The sequence below is a fragment of the Lytechinus pictus genome, chromosome 2 (assembly GCF_037042905.1).
Source record: "Lytechinus pictus isolate F3 Inbred chromosome 2, Lp3.0, whole genome shotgun sequence".
Lineage (NCBI taxonomy): Eukaryota > Metazoa > Echinodermata > Echinoidea > Temnopleuroida > Toxopneustidae > Lytechinus > Lytechinus pictus.
In genome coordinates this window covers 67973244-67998607 of record NC_087246.1, presented here as the reverse complement: position 1 = coordinate 67998607, position 25364 = coordinate 67973244, and the positions used below count along the sequence as shown (strand labels likewise).

General features: G+C 36.2%; 1 protein-coding gene across 2 annotated transcripts in view; it reads left to right on the top strand.

Moving 5' to 3' along the window:
* The first annotated feature begins 7180 nt into the window (after positions 1-7180).
* LOC129253749 (alkaline phosphatase, germ cell type-like) overlaps positions 7181-25364 on the top strand; it is a 29624-nt gene continuing 11440 nt past the window's right edge. Inside the window, exons 1-5 of one of the 2 annotated variants that reach the window (XM_054892173.2) lie at positions 7181-7530; positions 12680-12903; positions 13243-13417; positions 15950-16122; positions 19207-19411. In XM_054892173.2, the coding sequence (XP_054748148.2) occupies positions 7464-7530; positions 12680-12903; positions 13243-13417; positions 15950-16122; positions 19207-19411 (844 nt within the window). In that variant the 5' untranslated portion in view covers positions 7181-7463. Of the gene's footprint in view, positions 7697-12679; positions 12904-13242; positions 13418-15949; positions 16123-19206; positions 19412-25364 lie in introns of both variants that reach the window. The other variant, XM_064095494.1, reaches the window with a different exon arrangement.

The following is a 25364-nucleotide window of genomic DNA, read 5'->3' as shown; positions in this document are numbered from 1 at the left end:
GAAAGGTCAAGGAACTGTGCTACAAAGCTCTCCTGCAACCGATCATGGAGTATGCCAGCATAATATGGGACCCTCACACCCAAGCAAATATAAAAAAGCTTGAAATGGTGCAGCGACGCTATGCACGCTTCGTCTGTAATGACCACCACAGAACAAGCAGTGTAGCAGCCATGCTGAACCAGCTCAAATGGCCAACTTTACAAGAGCGTAGGGCACAGGCCAAGGTGGTGATGATCTACTGTATTACCAACTCACTCATTGACATCCCACCTACCTTCCTCACTCCATCCACATCCATGCATAGAGGTCATTCTCAGAAGATCTTTGTTCCCTTTGCCAGAACACTTGTCTACCAGAGGAGCTTCTTCCCAGATTCGATAAGACTTTGGAACTCCCTCCCCAACAGCACAGTTAATTGTACCTCTCTACACATCTTTAAACAAGAGGTACAAAAGACCCAGCTCCGTTAATAACGGTGGTTGTTTTTACTTGCACGCTGCACTTCACCAGTACGACAATACACCAGACGGTGGACTGTACTGTTTCCAGAAGAAGAAGAAGAACAGATTTGGCTTTGCTTGACTAGATGGTGTTGTATGAATGAAATATTGTCTGAAAACATGATTACTAACGAATTATATCATATCATCAAAAATTTAGGTGAAAAATGTTATATTTCAAAATTCAAATGGCCGCCATATGCCTTTTTGTGAATTATCTGTCCTCATTCAAATTGTACATAATACAATAAGGGCCCATGGCGGCCATTTTCCATTTCAGAATGCAGCATTTATCACCTTAAATGCACCAGATATGATACACTTCGTTAAGAACCATGGTTTTAGACAATATTTCACTCTTACATCACAGTTATATGCAATACTTATAGTCAAGCAAAGCCAACACAGGATTTTCTTAGCCCCGGACTATCGCTCGCCCCGTACTATCCTTAACCCCGTACTATTTTTTTTCTTTTCACACATGCCAAATTGTTATTGCTAACCCCGGATAAGGAATGCACGAAACTCGCTAACCCCGGACTAGTGGTAGCTCATGAATATTCACGAGCGCACTGAGGGGTCATTCGGGTCATATCCAAAATCGCGCGCGCTTTGAATACATTTTGTCGATCATTCGTAGTACAAGTACTTCACTCGGAATCGTTTACCGGCTATACGATAGACCTAATTACGTTATTTGCTTTTTCTCATCGCCGTGATCGCTGTTCATGAATATTCATTATGCTTACCACTGATTGGACAACAGGGCCGGCTCTGTTGCGGGGCATGAATGGAAGCGCTTAGCCCACTTTCGTTTTACACTAGCGATCTTAACCCCGTACTCCGGACCTTTCGTTTGAGGACGCGCATGCTTATTTACGACGTTAGTTGATTTTGGAAGAGATTTTTTGGGCCCGTCATCATGGTCGTCCTGCAATGCAAATTGTGTGACATGAGATTTTTTTTTCGTTTCGCATCTGCGACGGAAACATTCAATATGCGTTTCGTGTGCAAAATTTTGGTTGCTACTATGGTAACAGCGATATATCTCATTGAGGACGACTTTCCAAAGCCACATTTGACTCCTCCTAGAGCTCGAGAGGCCGCCCGGGGGGCCCACTTCCATTGATTAGTGGATCCCAGGAGCGACCACGCGTAAAAGGGGACAGAGTGGGCAGGTACGTTACGTATAGGCCTATGTAACGTTATAAGGGTGTCAAAACGATGTTTAAAATGCTGACAAAAAAGGGATATCCAATACTTGTAGGGTTTCACAAGCCAAATTCTTGTTAAGAGATGCATTTTCATAATCTGGAAAAGAATTACTTCCCAGCTTGTTTAGGGTATTTTTCGAAACCCCATGGTCGTGCCTGGTATCCACTCATTAATGGAAGTGGTCCCCCCGGAATTTGAATCTAATCCCCATTTCTGGGGGAAGTAAAACATAATGCCCATTACATCGTGTGCGAGAGGCATATCGTTTGTGTAGAAGGAATAAACAAAAGAAACAAAAGAAACAAAAAGAAACGATTTCAAATGTATTACATAATGGTGTGCACATATCAACTCACGCGAAATGTTCGGCTGGAGAGGTTGATCTGACCCATGAAATCAATTGCCAGTGATACACCAATAATCCACATTAAATGTAATATCGATTCGATGGACTGTAATGATCTATATCTAAGCCTTCATTCAGTAAGTTTTTCCTCACTCAATATGTACTCGATTTGTTTGAAAAACCACTTTCTTATCCATGTCATAATCTATTTTAGGTCTTCATTTCGAATATCTCAAACCATCAGTCGTAATATACATGCTATGTATGGTGCGAGTGTCGCAGAAAAGGATTTTGCACACGAAAAGCAGATCTGTAGGGCCTGTAACCCCCCTGTAACACAAAGTTTAGCATTGATTGTAGAGCAGTTTTCTACGTTTGATTCTATTGACTATAATGCACATTCAATCTTAAAAATCAAGTGTATGATTAAGCGTTAACTGTTGTGTTAGGGGACCCTAATATTAGCGTCCGTGAGGATTGCGAAAGGTCCCAACTATCGCTCTTTGCACCGCAATTGCTGGGATAACCTTGCTTTTTGCAGGGCCAAATAATCCCGTACTAAAGGTGGGGTTAGCCCACTTTGCAAAAATGCTGTGTAAAAAGAAAGTGGGCTAAGCCTAACCCCGTATACTATAGGTGGGGCTAAATGGCAATTTAGCCCCACCTATAGTACGGGGTTAACGAAAAAGCAGAAAGAGAGAGGGAATGACAAGACATAGAAGACAAGACAAAACAAGAGACAGGCAGGGCCGTAGCTAGAGGGGGGGTATGGGGGGGTGTGACACCCCCCCAACATTCAAGGCAGTCGGCAAAATCATGTTCCAGTTGGCAAAATGGAGGATAGGGGAGAAAAAGAAAGAGGGAAAGAAAGGAAGAGAAAAAAGAAAGAAGGAGAGAGGGGGAGAGAAAGAAAAAGAAAGAAAGAGAGAGAGAGGGGGGGAGAGAGGGGGTGAGAGAGAGAAAGAGAGAAAGAAAGAAAGAAAGAAAGAAAGAAAGAAAGAAAGAAAGAAAGAAAGAAAGAAAGAAAGAAAGAAAGAAAGAAAGAAAGAAAGAAAGAAAGAAAAAAAAAGAGGAAAGAAAAATAGGGGTACTAACTTCGAAGAAGGTTACGACTTTGACAACCAGTTGGCAAATCCAAGTCCATGTAGCCAGGCTTAGAGCCCTACTAGTCAGCAAAATACAAAGGACAAAACAGATGGAGCTATAATAACACACAAAGTAAGCCCCCGGTCCTCCCCCAATATAAACAAGCTTGTGAGTTTGCAAATTATACCACAATTATTGACGATTTAACAAACACATTAGTTTGGTAAAATTAGAGGCAAGACTAGGTAAATAAATATGGGGTGGGATGAATTTCCAAGGTTTAAGTTGAATAATCAAAGCCAAAGTATAGTTGGCAAATAATAAAGTGGGCCTATTAAAGTGGCAGAACACTATACACTCTACCAGTCAGCAAAGTGATGTACAAGTACTGCCCCGTTTCAGATCTGAAAAGAACAGAACACAAGACTTAAAAAACTGGTAACTCTGCAGTTGGCAAATTCATGAAGACAAGTCTACAACACAAAAATTTTCTAAGTTATTTTTACTAAATTCTGTCGCCGAAGAATTTTGTTTAATTTATGGTGTCAGAATGTGATTGGGGTGGGGATGGGTGGGAGTGGGGGCAGGTTGGGGTTGCATCATTCCTGGTGCTTGCATTGTCTGACTAATGAGATATATAGTCCTGTTGTATTTTAAGTCCATAAAGATTATGCACCAAATTATCTCCTCGCACTTAAAGTTATTATTGTTTTATGTAGTGACATATGCCTTTTCATGACTATATGCTTAAAGTGATTGCCCCCTTTTAAGGCCTTAATAAAAATTTCCAGTCTGTGCTTACCTTCGCATTGGTGTGGACCGATATAGATACCGGGCTGGTAGTGGTGTTAAATCAACACTGGCGTTTTTGCAGTGGACGAATTCCTAAAGACAGTCCTTAAAATGTCCCTTTTTCTGATCTAATTATAACAACTTTTCAGCTCGCGCTTCGCGCTCGCATCACTTAATTAGTGAAATAGTAAATTCCTACAAACAAGCCATAGAATGCCCCTCTTCAGGTCCGAATTTCAAAAATTGTCAGTTCGCGCTTCTCGCCCGTAATATTTCATTAGTGAAATACGTATCATGTTCATGATTACAATGACCACAAAAAGTGCTTCATGTACCAGTGTAATTCTAACAAAATCAGCAAGCGCTTGGCGCTCGCATTAGATGACTATGATGAGATACGTACGCACTTCATAAATTGCAAAAGATAGTCCTTAAAATGTCCCTTTTTAGGTTTAAGTTATAAAAAAAATTTCAGCTCGCGCTTCGCGCTCGCATTGTTTATTTTGTGAGATAGGTACATATCGTGATTACAAAACTTTGCTTATAATGTCCCTTTTTAGGACTGAATATCAAACATTTTCAGCTCGCGCTTCGCGCTCGCATTATTTGATCACTAAGATACATATCCGTTTAATGGCACAGTCCTTAAAATGTCTCTATTAGGTCAGTATACCTGGCAAATGAGCGCGCTTCGCGCGCCCACTTAATGAATCAATTTTTTTGCTGGTGCCGCCCCCAATGCCGTGACCCACGGTACGCCACTGTTAGTAGTAGCACTCTTGAAATTTTAGTTGAGACATCTTGCACAGAAGGTCAATTAAAAATTAACAAATCTTTGATTTTGATATTATGAATGCATATAGGGCATTATACTGCAAGTTAGCAACTACGGCACACTAGCCTTTCTATTTTAATCCAAAATGTATATCTTTGTATAATTTACCTTAAAGTATTCACCAAATGCCACTAATTCAATTCTAGAAATTCAAAATCTTTTAGCATGTGATTATTGTAGGGGGCACATCCCCCATCAGACTCCCCTGTGCTCACGTTGGCGCTGTCACGCCAAATTTAGTTGGCAAATTTAGCTGGTACACCCCCCCCCCCCCAACAAAATGCTTCTGGCTACGGCCCTGGAGACAGGACAGGACAGTACAAGACAAGATAACATAATAAGTAAAAAAATTAAAAGGAGGAAAAGTCAGAATGGGGAAGTGCTGACCACAAACCAGCTTGATCTGGTGAAGTGACAAAAATGATATAACTGGACAATATAAGATGAAAAAAGACAAAACAATAAAATGAAAAATGTAAGGATGATAATCAAGAAAACGAAGTATTAGTTCCGTTGCAAAGAATTATAGGAATGAAGCAGGATAAGTTTGAGTTTACGTTTGAATGAATTTAAAGAGACACTGTCTTTAACATTATTAGATAGGGAGTTCCAGAATTTGGGACCGTTGAATAGGAATGTATTTTTGGCCAGTAAAGTTCTGTAAAGTAGTGGTGTATGAAGTTCGTCAGAATGTCTCGTGGGGTAGTTATGATAAAATTGATCTTTAGGGAATATGGCATCAAAAATATGAGGAAGTGCATTATTATTATAACTATACATGAAGTGCCCTAATTGTAGTAAATACAGGTCTTTGACTTTTAACAGTTTACTTTCTAGAAAAAGTGGGTCCGTATGAGAACGGAAAGCTGTAGGCCTACTATAAATAATACGAAGTGCTTTCTTTTGCAAAAGTAACAATTTATCTACTAAATATTGATGGGTATCACCCCAAATAAGAATCCCGTAGTTTAAACAAGGCAAAATTAAGGATGAGGAAAGCATGATTAATGATGTGGAGGGAATGCAAAATTTTAGCCTATTAATAACACCTATATTTCGTGAAATTATTTTGGATATATTTTCAATATGATTTTTCCAAGAAAGTTTACTGTCAACTGTTATTCCATGAAATTTGATGTACGTTACCATTTCTAATGCGGTATTATCAAACATAATGTTCATCGGTAACTTGTCTATGGAATTACTAAATAACATGTATTTTGATTTGTTAAGGTTCGAAGATAATCGATTGGCTCTTATCCATTCAGTAACATTAATAAGTTCAGAATTGATAACATCAACTAAAGTTTGTGGATTCTGATGAGAAAAAGATAAGGTCGAATCATCTGCAAACAAGATAAGGGACAAGATTTTGGAAGATCTACAGAAATCATTTATATAATTTGTGAAAAGAAGCGGGCCCAATAAGCTGCCCTGGGGGACACCACAGTTAACATATTTCAAATTGGAGTTGTGATCTTTAACAAACACGTATTGTTTTCTGTTGAATAATTAGCTCCTGAACTACTCCAAGGCCTTTCCCTCATGCATCTCGTGCATGACAAAAGAAATTATATGTTTTGCTAGAATACATGTTTTCAGACATTATTTTACCCGGTGATCACAATTACATGCATTTTTTAGTTCTTACTCTTGTGAAAATTAATTTCTCCAATCGCATTGTACATAATGTATAATGGGCCTATGGTGGCCATTTTGAATGTCAAAATACAGCATTTATCACATAAATTGCATTTATATTTCGTTAGAAATTATGTTTTAGCTAGTATTCCACTCGCTTATCTTAATACTAGTAATATGCATTTTAGTACTCACTGTTGTGATTTTCTTTTGTCCCTATTAGCATTTAACATAATACTGTGAGGGCATTTGGTGGCTTTTTGAATATTAAAATGCTTCATTTATTACATACATGACATAACAAATGATACATTTCGTTAGCAATCATGTTTTCATCCATTATTTCACTAAAAAAATCACAATTACGTGCATTTAGTGCTCACTTTTGTGAAATTTAGTTTTCCCCGATCATATTGTACATAATATAGAATATATGGGTCTATGGCGGCTATTTTGAATATCTAGAAACTATTTTTTTGTCAAAAATCGTTTTTCAGAGAGTGTTTCACTCCTGCAACGCAAATACATACATTTTATAACCAATGTGCGGGCAATTTTATGATTTTCATGGGTAATTTGCATATTTTGGCGGCCATATTGGATTTTGCCAATTTGCGGAAAATGCTCAAGATTACATGAGTGGCATCATTCAGATTCGTAATCAGCACCCTCGAATTGACAAGAAACCATAAAAAATACTGTATATATGAAAAAACAAGGTTTGGTCAATTTTCTATGGGGCCTATCCTGGACTAAAATTTAATCCAGAACCTTTTCATTGAAAAGGGGAGGGGTGCTTTATCATTGCTCGTTATCTTTTGCCCATTAGCAAAATTCACCCACCCCAGCCTCACACACTGATTAGCAATAATTGCACATAATCATCACAAGATATTTCTAGATGGCACCGCTTATCATCCACTTGATCCCAAACTCTAATATTTGCGTACAGTAGTCCAAGACAGAGCACGGACAGGCAGGGTGATTATTCCGCAAAAGAATATAAGAAAACATAGGGTATTGTTCATAATTGGTATAATTTACTACCATGGAAACGCACCATTATCTTCAACTAGCCGTTTGCCTGTTCCTGTCAAGCCTTGCAACGAGCCAGAGTAAGTTCCGACTACGCCCATGTCTTTATTTCTGTTAATTTTTAATGCTAATTGGTGATCTAAAAAAAAATCATTTTCTAACGACGAGGATTGGATTGGTATTACAAACGTAATTTCCGTCAACTGATCGCGAGATTGATATTCTCGTATAACCTGCTCCAAGAAGGTAATATGGTTTACCGATGCATCCATTATTTTCAAGCAATTACCTGTTTACGACCTTTTTATCAATTATATTCTTTCGATGAAAGTTGTTAAAAATTTAAACAAGTTGTTTAAAATTCTTATTGCAAAAATTTTTTAAGCAACTTGTTACTAGAGTGCCAGGCTTAAACATTGTGCTATTTTTTAAATGTTTAACTGGATCAACAAGAAGTAACATGATAAAAATTATCCCTCTTGTATTTGAAAACAAGCGCAAGAACCCACATTTTTTAATGTTTACACCTCTTTAACCCTAATAAGAATGGAGGGTTGATTCACCCCCGCCCCTCGATATTTTCGAGATAAATCTGCCGCGCACAATTTTTTGACCGCGTCGCTCACTGACTTTTTACCCTCAAGTCTTGCGCAACTTTTGAGACAAAAATCGTGACCCCCGGGTACGCGGTTCTGAAATTTCGCACAGCTGTAAACTTTCTTAAACGATAAAAATATGTTCGTAAACGTTCGACGCACAATTTTAGTGGGTTGATTTTACACAGGAGCCATGCGGTCATGACTGCGGTCGCAAGTATTTTGGCGAAGCAATGAGAACTTCAGCGACACTGTCTTAACAACCGTTTGCAAAGGCTTACGACTATTTTGCAAACGGTAGCAACTGTATACAGAAAAAAACAGATTATTCAGAAAAAAATGAACATGTATATAATGTATTTGTGACAAGAAAGATTGTTTGAAACAATAAAAAATGTAACGTTCTTGCAACCTTTTCCTCTTTATTCACTTTGCAACCTTTTACAAACCTTTTACGAACCCTGGCAAAATCTAAATTTCACTACGGTCACAAGCAATCGCCTTTCAGTGAGATACCCAATTAAATCAACTGTAACAAATATATTTTGCCACTTTTCTTCAACCATGTCAACTAATACAGATAATCTATACTACTGCAGCTGTTTCTATGGCTGCTGCTGACGCTATAACTGCTAGATAAATGCTGCCATTATTACTTTTACGACTTTCGTTTCATCGAATAATGCTGATAATATAAAGAAATTATCAATATTTATCATTACAATTATCAATTGGTTTTCCACTCAATGCAAATAGCCTACTTAAATCTAATTAAGAATTTTGAATAGCTTATATTGCACATGCAATATATCGCAATTGAATAAATTGAATAGAACCCATAAAGACATGGAGTAGATGATGTTAAGGTAAAGAAAACAATCAAGAACACACTATATTGGCCTGATTTAACCAATATGAGTCTAAACGAGGAGGGAGTACAATACAATTTACCTATTTCATGAAGGGAGACAGGTGTAAGCCGCAAACTGTATGTGGAACATGATAATATGGCATTTTAGCAATCACTTCGCAGACGCTTTCTATAACACAGAGAATCTTTTGTCAAAAGCCCTTCAAACAAAGCAGTCTTTGTCGAAAATCGGCGAATCAAAACAGCAGTGTCGTCCTGGACTCTAGACAAAATAATGACATATTTGCAAGTTTTTGTCCTGTCCGAATCTTAAGACGATGCGCTGTCCCGTTACACCAACTTTCGACAATGACCTCTAATCTGTCCATTGTGATTTGACGGGCATTTCCAATAGATTCTCAACGATGCAGACAGCGTCTGGGAAGTGGACGCTAAAATTCCCTAATTATGTTTTATTGCCGACGTTATCGCTATGGATACACAATATGGATTATTGTTGCCTGAAAATTTTGACGTTGGTAATGTAAGAAAAAAATCAATTTCGCTCATTTAACTCTCATTTCGTGTAAGATTATAATTATGGGATTGCTTAGGAACCACATCTTTCCTCTGTCATCTCCCACGTCATATTATTATATTAGTTTCTAAAGATAGAGAGCCATTGTCAAAGGATTAAGGTCGTTTCACTGCCACAATGATGCCCAGATAATTTCTAACACTCTATGAACAGAGTCACTGTGGTGCACGTGACAGCTAACAAGAAAACTATCAACATTTTTATTCTTGAATATGACTTTAATGTTCGCAATTATTGGATGCAGATGAACTACCGTAGAAGATTTAGGCTTCTGTTACCCCTCCCCTATTTCCCTGTCTCTCTCTCTGTCCTGTCTCTTTCTCTCGCTCTCTCCCTAACCCCATCTTTTTATCTTAATGTTCCACTAATTGAAATATTGAATATATCTACACTAATTCTAAAAAATGGTTATACATTTAACTCCTCTATTCAAGTCTAAATGGAAAAGGTCAGATGAAAAGAGTTTATTTTAATAGCATTATATTATATCATATGGTTTACTTTGAGGGTTCTACAGATCCATAGATATTTAGAGAAACTGTTATCTGTGCAGTTTCTCTCATGTTTATTTACATTTACTTATCATTCGTTTATTGCAAAACAATCAGCATGAGAAATGAGAACAATCATATCGGAAAAAAGTAAATCATTAATGGAAATACAATTCACATAAAATTGATTTTAATGAACCTTGATTGATTGAACAATCGAATTGTCAGATTAAAACGATTGAGTGGAGAGATTGAATACAAGTGTCGAAATCATTTCACGAAGTTTATATTTGTTTTATATATTTTATTATGATAAGACGATTATTTCAATTGTATTATAGCAGGTCGCCCAAAGTCGAAAAGCTTGTCACTCCTTTGCTGATTTCAGAGTTGTCCTATATACCTGGGCTGGTTTACTGTGACATCGGGGGGGGGGGGGGGGGCTTGTATTTTATTCACAAAAATGATAAGGAAATATCTGTTTCGATTAGGAAATTACACATTTCCGTATTGATTAATGACTGATCAATTATTTTCCATGTCATTTAATTTATATGATGCTTTGAAATTAAAACCTAACCTTAAAGAAGAATGAAACCCTTGGAACAAGTTAGCTTATATAAAAGCAGAAAAATCAAGAAATAAGATCAATGAAAATGTGATAACAATTGGACAAGCAATAAGAAAGTTATGACCATTTGAATTGCGAAAGAAATTGAGATCCTCCCATTGACAATGCGATCAAGATTTGTCATGTCACAGAAAAATACCTCGACACTTGAATGTCGCCCCAAAATATTTTTTTTTCATCATTCTAATTAAAAGTACAAACTCTTAGTCTATCATTTTATTTATGAAATCTATATTACATGACTTGTGGTTTCATGAAAAAACCTGTTCTATGGATCGATCTGATAAAAATCATAATTTAAGTTTAAAAAAGGAGGTAATTGGGGGTGTGACACACTAGCGTACCTACGGGGGGTGGGCAGACTGCCCCCCCTGACGAGTCTTGAAGACCTTTTTTTTTTTTTTTGCTTGTCAATTTTTTTTCTGGTACGAAATCCTTTAATTTGTGGTTGAAGACCTTTTTTTTTTTGCTTGTCAATTTTTTTTTGGGTACAAAATCCTTTATTTGTGGTTGGAGACCTTTTTTTTTTTTTTTTTTTTTTGCTTGTCAAATTTTTTGGCGGACGAATTTGTCCCCCCCCCCCCCTGTGGAAAATCCTAGGTACGCCACTGGTGTGACATTACACATTTTGGTAGCATTGTCAATATGAGAATGTACACATCACCTCAACATTTAATGTTTATAACTTTCTTATTGTCTAATTGTTTCATTGAATTGTTTCTTTAATTTTTGTGTGTTTCGCATCAGCTAACATGTCCCGTGAGTTTCATTCTCCTCCATTTATCTTCTTTATAGTAACTTCCTTGCCTTTTCCCTTTTCCTTTAAATAAAAAATCAACAGGTATCGTAACTTTCTAAACAAAGTATGATAGGTTTTCAGAGTTTGTTTTTACTTTCCTTCAAGAAAAAAGGTAATGTTGTATGTTAATTGATAAAAATCAAGTATACCTCATAGCAAATAATTCACAGTTTGCAGAGCAGCGCGAATTTCATTAACTACCGGCGGAATTCCTCCACACCATCAATATCTATTGTCCATTTCGGGATTTAGCTTGCATTTTTAAACGCATAACTGTCTCCTTCAAAGCATTGAATAGCTTTAAAATAACGTCACCCTGTGGGATATAATACATTATGTTCTTCACATTGTTACCATCGTCATGCAGTAATATTGTATATCTGAAAATGATTACTTCAAGATAATTGTTAAGAATAAGCTCATGTACAGGTGTACTCAAACCTTTGACTAATATTCGTATCCAACAGTACACGTAGGCCACATATTGTTTGCGTTAATATTTATCAGAATATTTTCAATTGCAATTGATTTTTTTTTAAGTGCAAAATAAAAGTGTAACTTAATAAAGATCGCCAAAGTAGATTAAAAAAAGCTGTAGATATAAAGGTGAAACAAATAATGCATATTGACGTTGGGCATACAGCAACTAAAGAATTCCATTATTGTAGGAAGTTTAAATGGGTATTCCAGGCTGAAAATTATGTTATTCGAACAGAGGAGATTGGTGGCACGCCACCATCAGCTCACTTATTGCATATTCATGACAGCATGGATATAACTATTTTCACAATAATATTGTCGAACTTTATCATATTTAATAACTTCATTGTTTTCACTAGATTTCAAATAATTTTTTTAGCGCTTTGCTTTTTGAATTTGTGTCTATATATGAATTATTTAGCTAGTCTCATTTTCAGCCTGGATTACTCCTATAACATGCCTGAGCACCATTATCAAAATAGTATGAAAAATGTCAGACGGAAGAAAAATAAAGGTTAACTCGGATTGATTTGAATTAAATGATAGAAGGGGTAAGAGAAATGACATTAATGTAATTGGTGATAATCAATGACGATATCCAAGTGGTGGGCTAGTGCCCTTTGGTAAGGCATTTATCCTCATTACCAGGTCCCTCGGAGAGGACCATAAGCCGTTGGTCCCCTGGTTGCTTGCTCACAGGCATTCGTGATTTCTTAGCAGTCAGGTAAAAAACCTGGGTATATAATATATATGTATCGTTTCGTAATTCGTTCACGTGGTACAGATGCTGAATACTGGAACCAAGAAGCGCAATCATCTCTAAGTGATGCGATCCGCCTGACAGAACGAAACGTCGATACCGCCAAAAACATAATCCTTTTCCTGGGTGATGGCATGAGCATTGAAACCCTAACAGCGGCCCGGATCCTCAAGGGCCAGCAGGCCGGGGGCCTGGGGGAGGATGCCAAACTAGCCGTGGAAGACTTTCCACATTTCGGCCTGGCAAAGGTTCGTGTTCAACGTAATCTGTTCCATGATTAGAGACTACAAATTGTTGTCAAAATGTCCCTTACGACTCGTATGGAATCATCCCTCGTCTTATTTTATTCACTCGTAAACTATTCAAAAAAATATATTTTGACTAGCCGTCTTTGTCTCAGTAAAATTTTCCTCCTCTCTTTCCACATCTTTCTCTTTATTCTCCCCCCCCCCCCTTTTTTTTTTTTTGCTCCGCCTATGTATAAATCCGGATATGATAAAGATTCTCCAAAACAATATTTTCATAAAGATCCATATACAATGAATGGAAATGGAAATGTATTTTAAATTTCACTCTCTACTTTGCAGACATATTCAACCGATAAACAGGTCCCTGACTCGGCCGCAACGGCAACGGCTTACCTTTGCGGTGTAAAAACAAAGAAAGGTGTTCTTGGAATCGACGATAGAGTGGAAAGGGGTGATTGTGTGTCTTCTCTTGGAGGGGAAGTTATATCCATTCTTGAAATGGCACAAGAAGCAGGTACAAAACAATTATTATTTAATTTCTTCATTTATTTATTCATTATCGTTTTTAGCGGGTGGGCTCTTGCTTTTCTTAAAATACAAATCTGTAAGCGCTACCCCCCCCCCCCCATTTTTCAACAGATATAGGCCTAAATTTGAATTCAGATATTAGGAGAAAAATAACCGTAATGCTGATTCGAATTAGGTCTATGTCTGCTTAAATACAGTATAAGCCTTTCATAAGCCTATAATCTGATATCATGCAAATCCAGCAAATTTGACGGATTTTATCAGCAATAGCTTGACTATCAAAGTGATGAAACCGGCAGATAAATAATAAAAAACGTGGCGTCCTTTACCCCCAAACGGCTGTACGGTCAAGGGCAATCATGTCCGCTATTTGTGTGAGCGTTATATGGCTGAATTTAGCGTAGTGTACAAATATAATGAAGATGATGATAATAATAGTAATAGTAGTGATAATGATAAAAATAGCAATAATAATAATGATGATAATAATAACAATAATAACAATGATAATAATAATAAAAATGATAATAATAACAATAATGATAATAATAATGATAATAATAATAATAATAACGTAATAGCATTTATGAGGCGCCGATTATCTAGTTTCCTATTCAATGGCGCACTATAATATACCCGGTTGTAGCTCCAGCTGCTAAATGCGCTTGGCCTGGTGCATTCAGGGAACTAATTCTGCCGGGTACCCATTCACCTCACCTGGGTCGAATGCAGCACAATGTGGATAATTTTCTTTTTGAAGGAAAGCTAAGATTCGAACCCAAACGTTATGAACCCAAATGTAAACGGTATTCATGCTGGTTTGGGCACACACACACACACACAACCACCCTCCCTCCCACACACACCCTCATAATCCACTAACGACTTAAAGTAGGTCTGAAGTATTAAGATGTATTTGGACTGTGTTACAAACCCGTTCGAGTCTTGCGGGGATACATTAGCACGATTACTATTTCCAAACATGCGTACTTTTGTAAGCCGACATATTTCAGTTTCAAGTAGAAGCTGAATAATTTTTTATCCAAAAATAAAAAAAAACTGAAATCTCCAACGTCTCTACCTTCCTGCTCTTATCTCTTTCTTCTCCTCCCACCTTTATCTTCTCTCTTCATATCACTTAAATGTTTAGTTTACTTATTGATTATTTAGGTCTTCATGGTTTTTTTTATTCATCTTGTTTCTGTTCTAGCTCGTCCCGTTTTGCACACTGGCTTTGAACTTTTTGTTTTTATAGGTCTCTGTCCTGTCTTGCCCAACTAAAGTTTATCTAAGGCTATATATCAGGGGTTTTGATTTTCACAATTGTATAGGCATAAAGAATTGGACCCCATTAGTATATATTTTTAAAATCATTCTGTATAGCTTTGTTAATTACAATCTGAATTTCATCAAAGAAAAGTGATATTGTCATTGAACGGAATGAACTCACATAAACAAGCTGTGCTTTTAAGAGAGTTCCCTTTTCCCCATTTCTATATTTTATATTTTACTTTACATTGCAAATTTTAATTAAAGTGTAATTGTAAACGCCTAAATACGTCGATCAATCAATTAATCAATTATTCGCGCAAATCTGACAAGTTATGAACTATTGCAATATCCAGTTATAAACAAACACTGTCCCAGTTTCCCGCTGCCTGCGCTTGTCTCCAGAATGTGTGTGTGGATGTGAGTGGGTGCGAGGTCAAGGTTGTCAATAATTTCAGAGTAAATGTAATATTCTAATAACATCTGATATTCATATGCATGCAGGTGACGGCTGTAAAGTCCACAATAACAAATTCGCATTTATTCCCTTTTCTTTCAGGCATCACCAAGTTTTCATATAAAATATCACAAAATAAAAAAAGAAAGTCATAACAAAAGAACATCATTATAATTATAATGGCTATAATCCTAGACTGGTAAGATTGATTACTGCACTGAAAATAAGCTCGTGTAGAACACGTAAAAGCTGTCAAATTGAACACGTATCATTAACGTATTGGGTTTCGGCTGGCGAGACGCTGCAATTGCATTCGTTTTGCCAGACTGTTACAAAAGGTCAAATTCATTCAACCTCTAATCATAGGGAAGATGTTGATTGTATCCACATCACATGTACGAACACGTGCCCATCTTGTTGTGAAAAATATCATCATTCTTCTTAATGCCATTTCACATCTAAAAAAAAAAAATAAAAAAATCGTATTGCAGCAAGGAAAATGTATTGAATAATGTGTCTTTTGATGTTGTTCTTTATGTTTATAAAAAATTTCCATCTGCTTGATATTTCTATCTCTATCCTAATAAAATAATAGATTAGGCCTATAAAGGCATATTTTAAATTAGTTTATCTAGGAAGTTACATGAAAATTATAATTTTGTATCACGTGGCCACCATTGTGACGTAAAAGCCTCATAAAATATTACATTGTGATTGTAAAAAAAACCCTCTAAACTTTGTCTTCTCCATTTAGTTTTTATTTTTTTATTATTTTTTTCCTCATGGCTGTAGGAAAATCTGTCGGCCTTGTCACAACCACCACCATCACACACGCATCGCCAGGCGCCCTCTACGCCAAAGTTCCAGATAGAAAATGGCAATCAGACATGGACATCCCCCTGAAGGAACGCAACCTTGGTTGTGTGGATATGGCGAAGCAGTTCGTTAGCAATAACAATATTCAGGTCAGAGCTTGGGCAGATCAAAAGGCGAAGAGTAGGAGGCATGCCCCCCATAAAAAAACCCACTATAGATCTATGCCTTTAAAAAATGCATCCCCATTTTTAGGTGATAACGTTTGGTGGATTTTTTTTTCGTCATCTTGTGTTTACCACTTTGAAATTTAAAGATATATAATGATGATTGTTTTACTTATTTACTGACCCCAGCAGCAACCCGTACAGTTGCAGCCATCAAATTGGCTCCTAGTCGTGATTTTAATTGGAACAAATGTTCCTCGTTATTTTGATTCTTAAACTTTGCTTCGTTTTCAGAGTGCAAACCTTTTTTTTTGGGGGGGGGGCGACTCAGATTTATAGGAAAAGGTCAAGTTTCTGCAACCTTGGTGCACTTGGATATCTTCTTATCCTGTAATTCATGACTTAATTAAAAATACAACACGATTGATATAGAAATATTACTCTTTCGGGGACAATGGGGGGGGGGGAGTATTTTGTTATGTTTTTGCGTCTGGTCAACGTCACGTAATTCTAACGCAAACTGACTATTTGTGCTACCCATATTTATCTGACGCTTCATAGAACGTAAAGTAGCTTATGGTGAATTTTTATAAAAAGAGACAAATCAAACGAGCATAACACTGAACATTTCATCAAAGTCGGATGTAAAGCTATATGACTTCTTAAAGTTTCGCTTAAGTTTACAAAACAGTAAATATACACATCCTTGTCGTATTTAAATGCAAACCATACGAGGCACTGGCGGACCCAGGGGGGGGGGGGCAAAGTCGGCCCGTGTCCCCCTTTTGAGAAGCACAATTAAAATTTGTAATGTAAAAATGCCGTTAAAACAAAATTGTGCCCCCCTTTTGAAAGAGAATACTTTTTTTGCTTGTCAAATTTCCGCCCTGATACGAGGGACCCGGTGACATCATCCACTTACTATCTATTTTGTATTTTATCAAATGAAAAATTGAATTTCATTTCATCCTCATAATAATTAAGTACTAAACAAGTTTGAATGTAAGATTAATTTCTCCTTAACAACGTGGAATTGCTAACTTTTATATTCACCGAAGAATTTCCTGACAAATCTAAAATAATCAAATATAATGTAATTTGTACAAATACAACAGAAATAGCAAGTGACATCATCGATTCTCTCCTTATTTTATTGTGCATATAGATTACATACATTTTTTTTAAGAAGCAGAATGGCATTTGTCATAAATCCCTTATTTATCCCAGTTTGATGAAATTTTCAGCATTATGCGTGTTTATTTTTTTTGTCATTGATTGGAAACAACCTTTTTCTGGGGTTCACTTGAACTACAATGTTATACAGTGCGTATCAAAAAAAAGTTTACACTTTGAAAAAGCCCTGGGAATTAAAAAATATACAACATGTGGGTAATTTTTTCACATATAATCTTGGGTTTGGGTCTCATCTATCTAATGAAAGTAAAAGTTTTGACAGAATGTTACACTTGAGTGAGCACTGTCCATTTTTGTAAAGCTCGCAGAAATCTGTTTGCACAGAAATGCTTGTTTTCACGCTGTGTAAAGGGGAAAGGGCGAAATCAAACTAACCCTGTGAAACATTTCTCATACATTTCCCTTGCACTTTTAGTCAATTGAAATAAAACGGACACATTCAATCATTTTGTAACAATTTTGCCACCCAAATTGAAATTTCAACACTTAGTAAGCACAACCTTTACCCTTTTTTTGTGCCAGCTGGATCTGAGGACACAACTGAATCTGAACAAAAGTTTACATCAGTCATTTCCAGCATTTTTCACTAAGTTTGTATCATTTAAAGTGGGTTTACATTTCATTTTTCATTTAATACTTGTTTCTCCACACTTTTCCCAAGCTTGACAATGATTAACAAAATGAAAATGAAGCCTAAGCCATTTCATGTAAATCACAGCTCAGTGTAAAGTAAATATCGTCACGATGGCCTCGGTTTGTGGGGGAGTGGGGTGGGGCGCAATGCACTCTTCGAAGTGTTCTGGGCAAGGAAACAAGTTAAAAAATGTAAAAGATATCATCAAATCAATTTTACTAGCTAGATTCCACATGTTCTTCATGATTAAGGTCTACTTTTATTCGCATAACTATTTCAAAGTTCTGCGCAAATCATTCACTAACTATTCAAAAGCATGTGGTGCTCACTCAAGCGGAAATATTTTTCAACGGTTATATCGTCATTTACTTAAATGGATCTGTACCAATGTTAAAATGTGGAAAAATCTTCAGGATATTACAAATATATAATTTTACAGGATTTTTTCTAAGTGTAAACTTTTTTTTGATACGCACTGTAGTGTAGCAGGGAAAAATGAATGATCGAGAAACGTGATTGGTTTGGTGTGTTTTTTTACAAGGTAAAAATTGTGTTTAGAATTTTTTATACAACTCTTTTTACTACATGAACCTTGCAGTAGTTTCAAACAAGAATTTGAAATTTTACAACAAAATTTAATCTTCAATATTTAATTCTCCGTAAATTAAGCATGGTAGTTTAAACTGTTAAAAAACTATTGTAAGGTTCATAAAGTAAACAGCGTCGTATAAAATGTTAGTGTTTTTTACTGTGTAATTGTATTTTGTATAATATTATCACGATAGTTTTCTTTCAATCGCGTAAGGTGCTTTCAAGGTTGATAATCATATTTCATATCTTGTACAAGCTTTCTAATGATGTGAATGCCGATTATAAGCATCGTAATTCAGTGTACTGTGAACCCTCCAATAATTACACAATCTCAGTCAAGAAAAAATATGAATACGGTTATTAAGCCAATTCTCACCAGGAAGGAAAATCCTAAATGGGCGCTAAATGATTCAATCGTAAAATATCGTTAAAATCGTGGGTCATAGTCCAATTTGACAACTTAAATATAAACATCAAACTTTAACTATTTCTTAACAACATTTAGAATAAATCTAAGACCCGGTTTTCTTTCATATCAAACAAAATTATAAAAAAAACGTCTAAAAAGAAAAATATAATTCAACATACCCCTAACTGAAAAAAGAAATGGATCCTCAAATTCCATTTAATTTGTTAATTCGGTTTCGTAGGTTGCCCTAGGTGGTGGAAGGATGAAATTCATGAGCAGAGCGAACCGAGATCCGGAATATCCGAGTTTGCCGGGAACTCGTATTGACGGCCGCAATTTGATTCAAGAGTGGGTCAATAACAAACCGGATCCGGACCGAGTCAAATACGTATGGAACGAAGCGGATTTCAACCAAATCGATCCGGAACAAACCGATTACCTTCTTGGTGAGTAACAGTTTTCTGTTGTCTGAAAAATTAGGCTCCGATTTATATATGGGCTCGGTTCTATCCTATGTATTGTACACTGTTTTTTAAGAGATGTGAAATAAATGAAATTGAATTTACTATCATTCCTGTTTGGCCAGGGGGCCGTTTCATAAAGCTGTTCGTAAGTTAAGAGCGACTTTAAGAACGACTGGTGACCCTTTCTTACACGCTAAACCATCGCCAATGAATATACCATTTACAACAAGAAGGGATCACCAGTCGTTCTTAAAGTCGCTCTTAACTTACGAAAAGCTTTATGAAACACCCACCAGGTTTACTACCCATAATGCAACATTGCCAGCAGAGCGAACCGAGATCCGGAATATCTGAGGTGTCACGCGCGTAAAACATTCCCCATAGACTTGTGTGTTAAAATGGCACTTTTGAAAAATTCATAAAAAATAAATGTGAAATTAGAGGGTGGAATGTTTACTACCAATGGATAGGATATATATCTGACATTCCAAATCTGACCAGGAAAGGGTACCATAGCCAGCTCATTTTAAAAATAAATCGCCATTTATGAAGATAACTATGAATCGATCGAATTCATCAACTGAAACAGTAAAATAGCCCTAATTATTCCGCCAGTCAAAAAATAGTTCCAAGTCACTTATTTATCTTCCCAAATTGGGCGAAGTAAGTTCAGTAGTTACCATTTCTAGAATCAGTGTTAGATTTTGAATCACATTCATACATTTTTGTCAATCAGCAATATCAAATTGACAAAAATTCGAATGGGTTGGGTCGAACGAATATCTTTAGCCCTCCTGATGTAATTAGGCTCGTGGAACCTATATTATATGACATATGTATTTTATTTTTTTGAATAGCAACTTTGCTATTCTTTTATATCTGTACACTCACACTAGCACAAAGAAATGCATTGAAAATGCCTATTTTCTATGCAATGACCCATTTTAATGTGTTACCCATACATGTTATTTTCACTATATATGGATGTATACAAATCCTACATGCATAGAGCCCAACAGTGAATGCAATGACAATATAGGTCCCTATCAATTGTAATATAAAGGTGTATGTAAATTCTGTGTAGATATCAGGATACCAGAACTGCCCCAAACATAATTACCAAATATACATGAGATTGGATGAGGAAACAATAAAAGAATGAGATACTACTTTATTATATTTGCATTTGACCTATTCAAAATCTTCCTAGGGCTGTTGCCTCTAAGATGTAAGAAGTATAATATATACATAAATAGAGAGAGAGAGAGAGAGAGAGAGAGAGAGAGAGAGAGAGAAAGAAAGATAATTTTATAAATGACATGGTTTAATAAAGAGGGGGGGGGGCTATACTAAGATTGCAGCACACAGCAGCCCCCCCCCCTCCCTCCTTAGCTGAGCACTATTAGATACATTACCTTACTCTGTGCCCTTTTCTAAATACCTTCTTGAAGGTACCACTCTAGTTCTCTTCAGTAAAGTTTTTAAAGTTCTATCTCCTCTCTACCTACCCCCTTCCTAAGAACAATTTTAACATGAGCAATTTCTAAAGGTCTTTCTAATGCTAAGTAGGTGATGTACACTAACACAAAACAATGCTTCAAGCACCTTTGTGCTTATAATAGCTGGCCCCTGTATTTTACCGAACTATATCACATGCTTAGGTATGATTTAATTATCAGTCTTTTCTGTATTATTTACAATGTATCTCTTTAATTGTCACATTTAAATTGTATTCATTCAATTATGTGAACTTGTTAATTTATTATTGATTTATGAATAAAATGCAGAAACTCCTGCAAAATGATAAGGCCTTGACTCTATACATTGACCAATCTACATACATTCCTAGGCTACACAGACCTACTAACTTTACCTGATGTAGCTCTGCTAGCCATTAAATCCATTTTTTGCACCACTTGATGACTAAACATATTGATATCAGTGAGAAATTGTTTGCTACTGAAGAGTTTGGCCAGGTATTCCATCCACTACTAGGGATTTCTCATATTACTTACAGGTGTCACGCGCGTAAAACATTCCCCATAGACTTGTGTGTTAAAATGGCACTTTTGAAAAATTCATAAAAAATAAATGTGAAATTAGAGGGTGGAATGTTTACTACCAATGGATAGGATATATATCTGACATTCCAAATCTGACCAGGAAAGGGTACCGTAGCCAGCTCATTTTAAAAATAAATCGCCATTTATGAAGATAACTATGAATCGATCGAATTCATCAACTGAAACAGTAAAATAGCCCTAATTATTCCGCCAGTCAAAAAATAGTTCCAAGTCACTTATTTATCTTCCCAAATTGGGCGAAGTAAGTTCAGTAGTTACCATTTCTAGAATCAGTGTTAGATTTTGAATCACATTCATACATTTTTGTCAATCAGCAATATCAAATTGACAAAAATTCGAATGGGTTGGGTCGAACGAATATCTTTAGCCCTCCTGATGTAATTAGGCTCGTGGAACCCTGAGTTTGCCGGGAACTCGTATTGACGGCCGCAATTTGATTCAAGAGTGGTACATAGATCCACACCAATTCACTGCTTTACACATTCAATAATTAAGTCACCGTATATCCTCTCAAAAACGTTTTAGTTTCTCTACAAAGATAAAATTTTCTTCTGTATTACTATCTCATAAGGTACATTTTAAGACTAGCCTTCTCATACACAGTCATTGAGAGACAACACACAGCATTGGTTAGTTCGTCACCCCCCCCCCCTTTAGTTGTATAATTTCACTAAATTTAGAACTCTCTGACTCGGCTTAAAGTATTAGCTACACACTCGCGCACGCATAATTTTATGTATGAACTTGTAAACTTTTCTTGTAAATATCGTCATCCAGGGACGGCAAAAAAAATCGATATAACCTCATACGAGTGGGTTCTCCTGCACATAACAAGCAAATGGGGACATTTGTGTATGTGAATGATAATTCACCAGTAACCGAGGACATAAGGGGAGCATACAACTTCATGAGTCCTTAAGCCATTTACATTCAATTTGCAGCCATTCATTTAAAAGACCAAAATATCGGGACCATTCCCGGTTTTTTTAGACATCTCCCAGTACGCGCGCACAACCATTTTTTTTCCAACATGCACACCCACACCCACACACACACACACTCACAACTACAGACAAAATGGGAACTTTTTGCTTCGAAGATGAATCTCGTTAAGACGGCAGTAATATAATCTTTTAAAAAAATATAGGCCTACTGTGTAGTTTTCTCTAGGTGAAACGATTCGCATAAGTTCTTAAAGTTAAGGTTTGATTTTTTAAAGTATTTGCGTTAAAAAGTTGCAAAAATGAGCGATTAAGCCTTTCTCTCAAGAAAATAAGTTCGCCTAGACCAGAATACATTGATGAAGTAATTGATGAAAATATCATATCAAAATGAGATTCACTTACTATGTGGCAAAGTCATGTAAGTAGTACACAGTAAAAAAAAAGAATTATACAACGCTGTTTATCATATGAACCTTACAGTAATTGTTTAAATCTTATGCAACAAAGTTTAATTTTTCAATATCTAATTTTCAATAAATTAAACATGATTGTTTAAACGGTTAGACAAATACTGTAAGGTTCATATAGTAAACAGCGTTGTATAAAATATCAAAAAGCGTTTTTACTGTGTAATATAATGGGGAATAGACGCTATCGCGTTTAAATGTTTAGAGAGAAAGAAAAGATATAGAATACAGAGGGAGAGACAGCGGGGGAGAGAAGAGTAAAAGATACAGAAAAGAGAGGGGGGAGGAAAGGGATTGAGGAAAATGATGATTAAAATGAGAGAACATGAAGGAAGGGTGATATAAAAAGAAGGAGAGAGTTTGGAAGATAGGGAGAGAGAGAATGAGGGGAGGGGGTGGTTTATGATCACAATTACCATGGAGCTAAACAAAAAATTGAGTGACAACGAAATGTAATTCGATTTCTAAAGAATTACAAAAGAATACACTGGTGTATTGTATCCTTTGGTGGCGACCTGCAATGAAAACTGGAAAGTAATTTGTGTTGAAAATAGAAAATGCAAATATTTCCCATTCTAATTGATTACAAAATGTGGTTATTAATGGACAAGTCCACCCCAACGAAAAGTTGATTTGAATAAAAAGAGAAAAATCCGACAAGCAAAACACTGACAATTTCATCAAAATCGGGTGTAAAATAGTTATGAAATTTTTAAGTTTCGCTGCATTTCACAAAACAGTTACATGCACATCCTCGACCGTATGCAAATGAGGGGACTGATGACGTCACTCACTCACTATTTTTTTTGTATTTTATTACGTGAAATATGAAATATTATAATTTTCTCCTCATTGTCCTGTTTAACATGTTTAATTACTAATGTACTAATATTTTACTTTTTAGGGTTCAGTCAAGTTGGTCATTATTGTCAAATCTGTAAAAAGGGGAAAATTGTATGATTCAAACAATAAAAAACGAAAGAAATAGCGAGTGAGGGACATAATCGACTTTCTCATTTTGCATGTCGCTGAATTGTGCATAGAACCGTTTTGTGAAAAACAAGCGAAACTTCACGGTCATAATTTCTTAATTTACATCCGATTTTGATGAAATTTTCAATGTTATGCTTATTTGATTTTTCTCTATGGATTCAAGTCAACAATTTTCTGGGGTGGACTTGACCTTTAAATACAAGACGAAATAAATTATTTCTCAAAGCCTTATGTCCTAAAATTGGGCAAACAATTGTATGTTAACAGTTTCAAAATGTGAAAACCCTCAGAATGTGACAATTTCTAGATCAAGATTTTACAAATTCCCACATCTGCTCAGTGTGATGTCATGTGTCACTGTTGCGGCCACAAACAGCCAGTCGAGTAATTTCAAATTATATTTCAATAAATATTGCAACATCTATTTTTGCTTTCCCCGTCTGCTCAGAGTGTCCGACCAAATAATTTTTTCCTAATTATCTTGCCAGTTTAGTATGTAGTTAGGTAGGAATCTTTTGTCTATAATCTGCAAGACAAATCCAATGAAGAATATGTTGTCATAATATTTATCCATGCGGCATCAAAGGCTTTAAAGGGACTTTGTGGATGGTTCTCCGTCTCTTAAAACTCCTTGTAATTAGCATTTACACTCGTGTAATCAACATGCATATGTGGGTATTTATATCACGTTCGATGAAATCAGCCCTGTGATTCTATTTTAGTTCACATAAGATCTACCTACGCCGTTTATTTATAAAATACTTCAATGTTATCTTCCCTCAAAAGTATATGTTTTCATCGGTTGGCCTATTTATCATTACAGGAAAAAGAGAAACAACGTATTGGTAAAAAAATACTTGAGGTAATGATGCACAATTTGTCCTTTGCACAAAGCTGACTCCAGCATACACATAAAAAAGGAAAACCTACATTTATTTTGACATTTAGTAACGGCATACCGGATGCACAGATTATTGAAACTAAGATTGAAATATATTTCTGTGAATGTAAAGATGTTTATTGCAGCAAAATCTAAAGATAGTACTTTTTACTATTTTTAGCTCCCCTTTGACCTTTGGTTGATTATGTCCCAACGTCTTCTGCTTTTTCTTGCGAAGTACACTCTAACAGTTTCACGTTTGTTTCTACTAAGCGCCAATTTGTTTTTAATACCTCGGTCACATTTGCTCTGCGGCGGCCGTACGGCGCGCCGTCGACAACAGCCGTTGTATTCATTATTATTCATACCACCAATATGTAACAATGGTAGAATAATGTTTAAACGGCTGGTTTCGACTTGCCGCACGGCCGCCGTAGATCAATGTAATCCCGACCTTTTGACAGTTTCTAATTTGTCTGAAAGATTGTAGCGCGAGTTCTACCACTCACTACTACTACTACTACTACTACTACTACTACTACTACTAATAATAATAATAATGATAAT